The sequence below is a fragment of the Poecilia formosa genome, unplaced genomic scaffold, assembly GCF_000485575.1.
Source record: "Poecilia formosa unplaced genomic scaffold, Poecilia_formosa-5.1.2 Scaffold6, whole genome shotgun sequence".
Taxonomy (NCBI): Eukaryota; Metazoa; Chordata; class Actinopteri; order Cyprinodontiformes; family Poeciliidae; genus Poecilia; species Poecilia formosa.
The window spans coordinates 2,268,736-2,280,775 of NW_006799945.1; the positions used below are offsets into that span (position 1 = coordinate 2,268,736).

General features: G+C 37.6%; 1 protein-coding gene across 1 annotated transcript; it reads right to left on the minus strand.

Annotated features, from left to right (window-relative positions):
• Window positions 1-3,399: 3,399 nt before the first annotated feature.
• Window positions 3,400-11,435, minus strand: ccdc80l2 (coiled-coil domain containing 80 like 2). The gene is made up of 12 exons (XM_007566808.2): window positions 10,741-11,435; window positions 10,576-10,664; window positions 9,151-9,324; window positions 8,898-9,049; window positions 7,600-7,911; window positions 7,264-7,504; window positions 7,028-7,184; window positions 5,598-5,734; window positions 5,106-5,257; window positions 4,752-4,855; window positions 4,091-4,171; window positions 3,400-3,955 (listed from the first exon to the last, which is right to left on the minus strand). Exons 1-12 carry the CDS (start codon window positions 11,018-11,020, stop codon window positions 3,618-3,620), a joined length of 2,217 nt encoding a protein of 738 aa, XP_007566870.1. The 5' UTR covers window positions 11,021-11,435; the 3' UTR covers window positions 3,400-3,617.
• Window positions 11,436-12,040: the final 605 nt, after the last annotated feature.

The window sequence follows — 12,040 nt, forward strand, 5'->3', positions numbered from 1 at the left end:
AAATTTGTTTGAATTCAAAAACTTTTTGTTATCATCTGAGGCTCACATAGTGGCCCAGACGATTCATCCAATTCACAGCAACTCTGACATAAACCCAACACTCGTTTTAGTATTAAATCAGTTATAAATTTTTTTTCCCACATTTGGGCTTTCAGTGTTGCTCTGCAGCTGATTCTCTTTTTCAAAATGCAAAATGTTTAACAAACAGTGTCAGTTTTGCAAGAAACCAAAGTGAGGACCAAAATATACTGTAGTTAATGATTAACTGAGTGTGTGAGCAATACAGAAGGGTGAACAAACATTGACAGCGTGGGAAAGCTAGTGGATGTGATACAATTACACGTTATTTTCAAGATATTAAAGTTCTATATATGCTCAGAAATACAATAAAACAGGCAAACATGGTCACAATGTTGTCAAAATGCTCCTGAAATTGTGCTATGTAGCAATATTATACAATACATGCTAAGAGATAGTTAACTTTCATTTTCTACTGTGGCATTTTTTTTTAGCTGAGAAAACCTATAAAATACTCTGAAGAACAATGAATGAGTTGTTTGGCAGATAATGAACTAAAAGAAATATCTTTATTTAAAAACAGCTTTGCTACATTTCATGCTTCCTCATTACAAAATTAAACTGTGGTGGGGCATATTTATTTTCTTCAGTTCAATATTAATTAATTATTTTTTTTTTAGGTCAGAACAGATGTTTGTCATGAGACGTTAGCATTCTCCAATTTTAGCCCAGTAAAGATTACAGTGAATTGTTATGTGCAGAATCTGGACAAAAAGGCATTTGGCTCTTTTGCTGCTCCTCGGGTCTTTTACCGTCTGAACACGTCTTCCTATTTATCTGGACCACAGAAGGTGAAATGTAACAAGATGTAAAATTAGCTGGAGCGGCTCAGAGTGGCTTTCTTTCTTGCTCACCCTTCTTACTTCTTCTTCTGCATTTTTTCATGGTTCACTTTTTGAGGGTTTTGTGTATGTTTTTTTTTATGTTTATTTAAAACCTACAATTTAGAGCAGAGTTTACTTTTCTCTCACAATTTCTCCCCCTTTTGTCTGGGTCTTAATTTCTCTCTTAACTGACTGCATTGTTTCTGTTGTATTTTAGTTTAATTAGATTACTGTCTGCGGTGTATCCTTTATTGCTTTTGTCTAACTCCATTGTTCAGTTAGTTTTCCCATGTTGATGCTTCCACTTATTCTGGTCTTCTTCACCTCTTGTTGTATTTCGTCTTCCATGGTTACTATTAGCTTTTTCACAAACCTTAAAGCATCTATTGGTTGGTTTTCTTTAGAGTTCCCTCCAGATGTATCCTGCCCAGTTGCTTTTTTCACTTTCGGATTACAGTAACTACTTCCATCCTCATTTATCTGTCACACTTGATGATGGACTTTTCCAAGATTTACACTGCACTAAATGTTTGTCAGCACCTCCAGTACAAAGGTGCAAAAGTTTTGAAAAAGATTAACACCTCCCGACTCAACATTTGACAGTAAACAGATGTGCAATTATACAACTGTATATCTTTGAAAAGCAGAAGAAGAGCATAACCATCAAGAATGCAGCAAGTGTACGGTGAACGGTAAGTCAACAGCACAACTCTTGTCTTTTCCAGTAGCCATTGTACAGCACATACATAGCTGACCAAACAAGCTGGAGCTCTGCTTGGGTTGCAAGGTGACAGTCTTGGCTTCAGTTTGCTAGTTGAGACCCAAATGGAAGTACAAAAGTGTGAAAAAAGTGGTTGATATTAGGGCATGGCACAAAAATATGGAATGTTATACTGCTGTGATGTAGAAACAGAAAACAGGTTTGTAAAGCCTTCATAGACTGCGGCCCCCTCAAGTACAGGAAAGCTTTAGCTTTCATATAGAGAAACTTGTGTTTGTGTTATTTTCCTGGGAGACAGCAGAGACCAGAAGCTTGATCTGGCACAGCTCTCAAAGATTTCCTTCAGAACAAAATAACTACGACTCTACGATAATCTAACCCAGCTTTCCAGATGAACCCTTCTTTATTGCTGTCATTTATTAATATTCCTGACCTGGCATAGGAAAGTCACCTTTTGTGAACCGTAGCTCAATTCAGCATTGCACTCCACATAGAGAGGCTTCCTACTGCCTGGCTTCATGAGGCTCTCTGCTTCCTCTGAGGGGGCTCAGTCCCAGATGGTTGCCACAGTATTCAATATTCATTTATATTTTTATTTTTTGGGTCAGAACAGATGTTTATCATGAGACGTTAGCATTCTCCAATTTTAGCCCAGTAAAGATTACAGTGAATTGTTATGTGCAGAATCTGGACAAAAAGGCATTTGGCTCTTTTCCTGCTCCTCGGGTCTTTTACCGTCTGAACACGTCTTCCTATTTATCTGGACCGCAGAAGGTGAAATGTAACAAGATGTAAAATTAGCTGGAGCGGCTCAGAGTGGCTTTCTTTTTTGCTCACCCTCCTTACTTCTTCTTCTGCATTTTTTCATGGTTCACTTTTTGAGGGTTTTGTGTATGTTTTTTTTTAAATGTTTATTTAAAACCTACACTTTAGAGCAGAGTTTACTTTTCTCACAATTTCTCCCCTTTTTGTCTGGGTCTTAATTTCTCTCTTAACTGACTGCATTGTTTCTGTTGTATTTTAGTTTAATTAGATTACTGTCTGTGGTAATCTAATTAAACGGTGCACCCTAATCTTTGCACAGTCTTTAAGCAGACCTTCACCAGTTATTGCCAGACTGTGAAGAGGTCTCAGCCGCCATGTTTCTCTCTTAAATCACTATCAGAGGTACCCTAACTGGAAAGACTTCAACGGGTTTTTTTTATGAGGTCCAGGTGGCTACTTCATCAGCTTCTCTGTGAGACAAGATGATGAGGTGCCTCTGTTTTTCTTCTCTTAGACAAGTTTTTACTGAACTCCTGTTTTTATACTTTAAATCAAAACAAACTCCGGATTTCCAAAGCAAAGTTGGAAGAGTTGCTGCCAGCCATAACTCCACATTTTGAGGACCAAAGTTGTTTGCAAGATTTGTTTTAAAAAAAAACACATTTTCAAGCAAAGCCTAACTTACATTTATAGAATTGCAACACTTCAACATGAGCCTCTTCTCTTCATTTACTTTATACAATGAATGTGCTTGAGACAAATTGGACAGAAGTGCTGCCAAAAATCACAGCCCCCTCCTCCGCCTTGAGTACTCCCTCTCTCCCCTGCTGGAAACAGCAGGTAAAATCAGAGCAAAAACAGTTTCACATACCAGAAGGAGGTCAAGAATCTGTTCGTCATTTCTTTTGTCAACAAAACACTCCTTTTCTTTTTCTGTATCAAGTTTTTATTTTAAAATTTCTTACATATTTCTTACAGATTGTAAAATTTTCTTTTTACTTAATTCTTAGCATTTTTTTTCCCCTGTGGTTTCTATCATGTCCAATTATAGTTTCATGATGCTGTTAATGAGACCTGAAGAAGTCTATTTGTAGTTGTAGGTTGAGGATCAGTTGGTCTTTTTGGCATGAGTCCTCATATATTCATCAAACAAATAGCATTATCCATCATAATCTATTAGGAATACATATGATGCTTTTCATGAATCCTCTAGGTTAAATGAAATCTCATTAGTTCTCTGATTGGTGATATAAGTACGTTTCCTCAGCTCTGTCACTATCCTCATGTCCAGGATAGTGTTCTGCTTCACCGCCTCCTCTTCCTTCGTCCTCGGGACAGTGGATCCCCACGCTCATCTGGAGGTTTGCTTCCTGGATACGAAGCTCCATAGAGTCCACCAGGTCGTAGATGTTGTCCAGGGACCACATCGGTGACGGGAACCATGCCTTGACATCGCTGTCCTTCCCCACAATCAGCATGCTGAAGTAGTCTTTACTGATTTTCAGCTGTTCTCTCAGGTTGTTGACCACATCACGAGATAATGGCTCCACCTCACTCTGACTGCGACCTGGAGGAAAAATTATGGAGTGAAAGCCTTTACGGTAAAAATGGTAATGGAATAAGGAACCAACACTTTTTCTTTTACCTTGTACAGTTAATTTTTTAATATTATTTATGGTCCAGCAAAATTAAAAGTTATTACCATTTATAGGATATAGCTCAACAGTCCCTGAAGCTTTTGGTCCGTTTCCAGTCAATTTCAACAGAGCAAAGTGTCGGATACCTGTGAAGAGAAGAAAGATCTCAGATTTAGCACTTTAGAGATTAGTAATCCATCCATCCATTTGTAGTTTTTTAAAGGTTCATATTTAATGCTTTTTACTTTTTCAAACTGCCAAAAAAGTCATATCAAAGACTTGTAGAGCTTTGGAAATGAAATGAAGATTGTTGAAACTCAGGATATGCAGAAGTTGTCTATGCAAAAAAAAAAAAAAATCAGTATCGTTCTTTGTATATTTTATGAAGGTCGCCTTTAGATTGTAGATGCACAGTTAAAGCAACCGCAAGTCCAGCGTTACACATCGCTTTACACAATGTCCCACCTGAAACATAAAGCTCACAGGACTTTGTGGAACCAAAGGGACCTGGCCTACAACTCAACTAGGTGTTTCAACATCATAAATTTCAATTTATTTCAAATATTTTGGATGTGCTCGGTGAAGAAATCCACAAATAGACTAACTGAATTTATTAATTTAACTATTAGTTACATTCCACAGAAAGATCCTTAAATGGGTAAAATTACAACTGCTAATCACTCAAAGTGAAAGCACAACTCAACCAAAATATTTCTGTTCTATTACCCAGTTGACACTCTTGACCACTTAGAGCAGAAATCTGCTGCTGGAAAGAGTAATCGTCTTCTGAGGGAGCAGAAATCAGTAGCAGCCTCCGCTTAGACATAAATCTGTACAGAAATTAAAAAGTGCTGTATTAAACAATAACATCCACTGCTCTAATGTACAACTTATAGCATTTATTAATCTTCTTTGGAACAAAAACAAATGATCAAACTAGAATTAGTCCATTTTTCATATTTAGATTGGATGAAATAAATAAACGCACAACAAAATCTATGCAATCTATTTAAAACTGCATGTGCAGACTTTAAAAAAAAAACGTCTGCAGATGCGTCCTTTGCATGACTGAATGACTACCTGAGCAGTGAGTTCTCAACCTCAGGTGCTTGTATGTCTTTGGAGCAAACAGCAGGGCTTTTCCTTTCTTTCTCTTTCTCAGAGTGCCTGGAGGGAAAGTTGTCAATGTACTCGAACAGATCTGGGCTTGATGGAGGAGCCTCAAAGACTCTCTGAAGCAAAGATGAGTTAAAGAAGAAAACGAGAATAGGCAACAAGAAAGTCCTGTTTAGTTCATTTGAATTTCATTAACACTGACTTTTATGTTCGTGTTGCTTAATGTGACACGATCCAAAATCCCAAAACACAGATTGAAAAAAAATTAACTGTAAAGCATTTTAGACTTTAATGAGCTTAAAGGTTTTCACACAAATAAAAGAAATGCAAACATTATAGATTCCTGATCTTACCCTTGCCCCAAGTGTCAACACACCTCAATCTTAATATTTGTGAAAACAAGAAAACATAGCTGCCAAACAGGAAGCCACAAAGATGAGTGAGACATTTTCCTACTTTAGGTTTGACGTCGTAATCTGTGACAGTCATCGAGAAGAGGTCGGAGGAGGACAAGCCGAGCTCTGCTCTTAGCAGAGGGATCAGACGAGAGTCAAAGTCTTGCTCTGATTGATCCTGAAGAGGACGCTCAGACTCTGAATCACACATAGATAAGACAAAATATCACGGGCAAACACTGAAACGGAAAGTCCCAAATCCACACAACACATCTTAAAATCTTCTCCACAGATCATGTCACTCTGTTGAGACAGTTAATCATGACACTGTTGAGTTCTTCTGAAAGATGTAAACTGAAGTGTTGAGTTCAAGGTAGCTGTCATTTTTTAAAACTCTAATTACTAGATTCAAACTAAGGATAGACATGTGCTATAAAGCGTATATATTGGACTACTGCTTTTATTTTTAATATGATTTGTTCTTTGTAGGTCAACTAAAATCAAGCCAACGCTAAGCTAAAGCTAAAGCTAAAGCTAAAGCTAAAGCTAAACACTGGTTTGCAAATATTTGCCAGATTTCACTGTCAAGCCAAAGAAAATAGGTTTAGGGTCTCAAAGATGAACATATTTTAGTACAAAGTAAAACAACAAAGGACTTTGTGTCCCAGGAGAGACTGAGGGTTGGTTAAATGTTTGAATCCTGAGTGACGGTGTTTGTGCCTCACCACCTCTGTCACATTCCCCATTATCCAATCGTGACATCTGCCTCGCTCTTTCCAAGTACCGAGCTAGGACTGCGAGAGAATTAAAAGTCTTTTTTGTGCCACAAGTAGAACAAAGTACTGATATATCCCAAACTCTGTTTTAAATATTCAGTTTTCAAGACATGATCAAGAGGAATTCCTTGATAAACGTTGAAGGGCTGTGGTGTTTGGCCATATTTTCCATGAGTCCATACACTGTGCACAACACAGGGAATCCACTGTCCTTTGAATATACATGCAAATAAAGCAGTATTAACCCATTCGGGATGTATTTGACACATAACTTTACCTGAGTTCCCCTAGCTGTCGGAGATGAACAGTGCCATCTGGATTACCACTGGACAGATCTTTAGTATCCTGGTAGAATTTTAAATTGGGCTCATTTTAAAGTAGCTCTGACAAAAGTCTTTCAATATTAGCTTGATAAATTGAGTGTTGTTTTTCCCACCAAACAGTGAATGTTTCTACTCTAAATTTTAATTAACTTTCACTATTTTGGGCTAAAGACGCCATAACAGATGGTAAAGGCACTCTTTGTTAGTGCTGTACAAAAACACCATAGTTCCTCCATGTCATGGTTTTCTAAAACATATGCAACACTCCCCTGTTAACTGAAGTTATTAATGGCGGGGGTTTTTCACATCTTTAAAATATCTTCAGAGAACTTGAGTTAAAAGGAACTATAACCAAATGATTTAAAAGCAAATGTTCAGAATATTTTCCCCACCGAGCTGCTGGTGCTGCACAGAGATCGTGGCGTCACTTCCTTCTCCCACCATGGTCGCCACGGTTATCTTCCTGATGGCGAGTTCACAGTGCTGCTTGTTGTTCTCCTCGGTCTGCTGGATGTACAGAGTTGTGTCCCTGCTGGGCGTCGAGATCAGCTGGTGACCAAAAACAGAAACATTTGTTGGCAAAGGGATCAAATAAAGGGGCAAAATTGTTCTAATACAAGTTTCTCACCATCAGCCTTCTGGACCCTCGGATACCGTCCAAAAATATTCTCAGGGCTGTTTTGTCCTCTTCACTCACTTCTCTGCTGGATTTTTTCCCTCTTCCCTTTCTTTTCTTTCCTTTCTTCCCTTTGCCCTTTTTCTTTGTGCCCTGTTTCTTCTCTGTCTCCGTCTTTATATTTCGTTCTTCTTTGTTTTTCGTGTTTTGTCCTCCATTTGTTTCCTTTCCTTTGTCAGTGGAAGAAGGAGGCCTGTAAAGACAAGAGAAAAACTCTACCAAAGCCATGTGCATCTAGCATTTTAATGTTCACTTCTTAGAAAATCGTGAAAATTGAACAAACATTACTTGTCTTTCTCCACTTTCTCATCAGTTTGTGGAACAGACTGGACTCCACTGGACACTTTGGAGGTTTCCAAGTTATCGGTGTTTGACGCCTTTCCTCTTGCGGATCCAGCAGGCGTCTTACGAATCACAAACCTCGACCTGCCGTTGAGTATATCCTGAATCTTACTCCTCAGCGCAGCCTTCTTGTCCAAGGGTTGTCTTTGTGAAGCCACGACTGAAGTCACATCTCCCGCTCTCTGAGGGCTCAGCACCATCTTCTTCATCATCTTCTTTTTTCTTCTCATTACAACCTTCTTTTTTGTGGTTTTGCACCTACGACAAAATCATAGTTAGAAATATAAAAATGAGATGTCACAGATGACTAAATGCTTAATTGATAAAAGGAATGTATGGAAGTTTATTTTTTATAGAGTAATTACAAGAAAAATAATTTATAGTTACAAAACAAATAATAAATTATTGATATTTTACAATTACAAATAAATAAGCATGCCCATTGTTCATAATTCAATTCAGTAAGAAACTGAAAAGAAATTCACAAAACTACAGTGTATTTCAAAATTATTATTATTTTTTTCTAATCTTTCTAAAAGCATATAATAAAATAGAAAGTTATTACAAAATAACAATGCTATGTTATTAGCTGAAATGGAAGGATGGAGACATTTACACTGATTTATGTTTATATTGCTAATCAGTGAGCCATTTTATAAACTAATCAGTCTTATAGCTTCAGCATAGACTTATTGTTTCAATATTTTATTAGTTCACAATTCCTGTGATGCACTGAGCCATAAAATATATTGACTAAAGTTATGTTGACACATACGAGTCATTAAAATAATTAGATAGTAAAGTGATATTATATATAATTATATTACACACCATCTGTCATCTGTGTGATATATTATCAACGCAAATGTAGTATAGTTAATTTAATTAACTATATAGTTAATTAAATTTTAAATGAGCTTGTAGACATTTTTGATTTTCATTCTATAAGTCATGTATTTTGTCTTTAGTGGGTTTTTGTCTTTATTTGTGTTTCTACCATGCAAAATAGTCTCCAGTTATAATTCTTTACATGTTAACAGTATGTAAAAGAAAAAGCGTTGAGATCATCTTTTTACAGCAGCTGGTGAAAAGAAACTTTCTTGAGTTGTGATGCTTAAATGTCTCTACTAAGCTTTGCTACAATAGCACCAATTTGTCTGCATGACAGATTTTTATGTCTGATTTACAAAACCTTTAACATATTTTACGTTTCTCACTAAACCAGTGTTTTCCACTGACAAAACCTTAAGTTTGATCCTTTTCTGGTCATCTTCTCCATTTTCCTCACTGGGAACTGATCAATGAGCTCCAAAATTGCCTCAACACGAACTGGATAAGGAAAACGTTCGCTGACCTGGAGGTTCTTCTTCATGACCAGCATGGTGAAGGTTTGCTCCTGAAATGTTTCACATAAAGCACAACATGCAGTAAGCTAGAGGCAAGTGAAACTGATACAGGAGCAAAAACAGCATAAAGACGGTCTGTTGGAAGTCTTACTTGGCTGGAAAGCTCCAGGTAATGAAGCAGTTTGGTGACGGTGTCAGGATCCAGGTTCTCCACCGTTGCATCTCCGTGAAAAGTTGTTTTCTGGATGCGACCTTCCATCATGGCATTCTGGATGATGGTTATGATGAAAGTGTCTCTTTCTGCTAAACGGCAGTTCAGCCCTTTCTGAAAACGACACAGGAGGAAAAACAGGCAAAAGCTATTTGAAAGGTTTCCATTCACTCTTATCATTTACGTTCAAAGAATTCATTTTTACAGTTTCTTTGATAAGTAAGTTCTTGAGGCTTTCTGAAGTCAAAATATGCCCTGGGAGCTTTGCTTTCACTTATTTTCTCTCTAGTCTTTGAAGGCAGCACATGTGCAGTCTGCTGTAAAAAGTGAGGAATGCTGGAGTACTAGAGCAGATGTATCAGGCCTTTATGAAAAACTAACTCAAGGAAATGAACAGCGTCTTAATATTGTGTTTGTAAAAATAGAGAAAGCACCCCACCCAGGAGATGAGCGAAGCGTCATTCTTTAGTTGACCGTCAACGGCAGACCACATGATTTTTTTTAAATGAATTAAATAAATAAGATAAATAAGGTGTAAGTTGTGTCCATGAAACTATGCTCACAGGCTTTATGACGCTTTGAAGAAAAATGGCACAAGATAACTTGAAAATATTATGAGAAGGACCTCCTCCTTAGAAGAAAAATATGAAGAAACAAGAAACGGTTTCAGCAAAAACTGTATAAATAATTCAGTAAGAAGACTGAAAATGTCAAAATGTCCAAATGAATATATTTTGGACACTTAGAATGGTCACTACACAAAAAAACCAAGCAATTTCAATAAGCTCACAACAGGAACCTTTTTCTGCTATTAGTCTGTAACTGGTCCAAGTTACAGACTAATAGATTAGGCAATCATCAGTAACTCCTGTTTCACCCTCATCCAGTTCAGTAATTTTCAGGAGTTCTCAAAATATTGTTCACTGTATTTTTATTTTGAGGAAGACTTGTTCAAAAACCTGTCCCTGAACAACAGATTTTATTTAGCTGTTTGTGCTTTTGTTAATCAAACTTAATTTATGATTTAAAAGGGGGCCAGTCAGTTTATTTAGATGTTCTGTTTTATTATTATTATTATTTATTTATTTATTTTATTTTTTTTTTACTTCTTTAAACACTTTAAACCATCATTTCAATATTGCATTTTGTCTTTAGTCAGTTTATAATATCAGAATTTGTTTCCTGGTCTAACAAAAGAGGAGAAACCTATAAGGGATCAAGCCTCTTTTCACACCACTGTATATTATGTTTCGGCTTACAGATGGATTTAACTTGTGAGATTTTTACGAGATCACTCAAGCACCAGAAGTATTGCTTGTACCACAGTTTGAAAACCCTGGTGTAATGAACACATCAGCAAATTACCTGCTCCATGTCTTCAAGCTGTTTTTCCATCATCCGTAGGTAGTTATCATTGTGTGATGGAGCAGTTATCACCCACAGTCGCTTCTTACCTGGAGGGAACATTGGAGTTGAATAAAGTGTAAATAGGCAAATGGATGCATCAGCTGATTAGCTAGTTTCTCCTGCCTGCAAAGTCAGCCAGGAAATCCAGCTCAGGAGCCAAGTTGGATGATGGTTCCCTGACTCCTCTGTTTTCCTCCTGTTCTCTGTCCTCTTCCAGTCCAAGTCCGTGTTCAATTCCAGCTGAGAGATCTGAGTAATCCCCCCAGTCTCTCACATTTGGGTCCAAATCAGACTTTGGCTTACTTCCAGGAATGCCTGGCCAGGCTGTGGTCAAACCTGTGTAGCTGAGGCTCCACAAACAAAGTAGCGACACAAGGAGGTGCGAAGTACACAAATGCAACATCTTTACTGATATGGCTGAAAGCGAGTTTGATCATGTGTCAGAGCGCCGCTGCTGCTTAAAAATGTCATCTGGGATAAAAAAAAAAAAAAAAAAATCTGCAGTTCTTATGTTTTCTCCACTGCTCGCTCTCGGAAAACAGAGCAGCATCCAAAATACAGTGGAAGGACCTCCCAGTCACACAAATGATTTAAAAAGAAAGAAAATTCACAAAAACCTTGAGTTAATAAGTTTCCAAACTTTGCATCCTGAACCTCAAAGCCCCTCTGAGCATTGCAAAACTTTGCATTCTGAAAAAGGAAAGACAGAGAAGCGAATCAAATGTGGAATCTGGAAAGGACAGCAAAGACTGCTGGGATCCTAACTCCTCTCGCCAGCCAAGAGACTGATTCTCATTCACAGACACACTCCTGGTTCACATTATAGCCCAGGCTTGTTAACAGGAAACTCCTGGAATTTTCTGCAACTTCAAAGACTTTTCTTGAGGAGTAGAAAGAAAATATTCTCTCACTGCCTCTCTTCCACTCTCTCACTCTTGTGTTCATGCATGTGCACACATTATCTGTGTCTGAACAAGATACTTTTTTGTTTATTGGCAATCCAACAATCGTCACAAATGCAGATGCACTCTAACCAGTGCTCCAATAAATGCACATGTGCACATTTGCACTCAACACTAATTCAGAACGCTGCTGCTGGCGTTCTCACCAAAACCAGGAAAATGCAGCACATCAACCCAGTTTCAAGGTCTTTGAAAGCACTTTTGAACTACATTGCTGTATGTGCAAACAAACATGAACTTGTATATGTCAAAGAAGCTTGTTGTTAGACAATTTAAGTCAGAAAGTTGGTCAGAGTGAAGGTAACCAGGCTGCGACACCTTTAATCAAGAGAACAGATCTTCACATGCAGCGTGTTCCCCGGAAACAAATGCAGAGCTAGGAAAATATTAGATTAAAAAACGAGTATCACTTGTGAAAGATGAAAGTGACGCAACTTGTTTGACATGTTTAGGGATTTTAA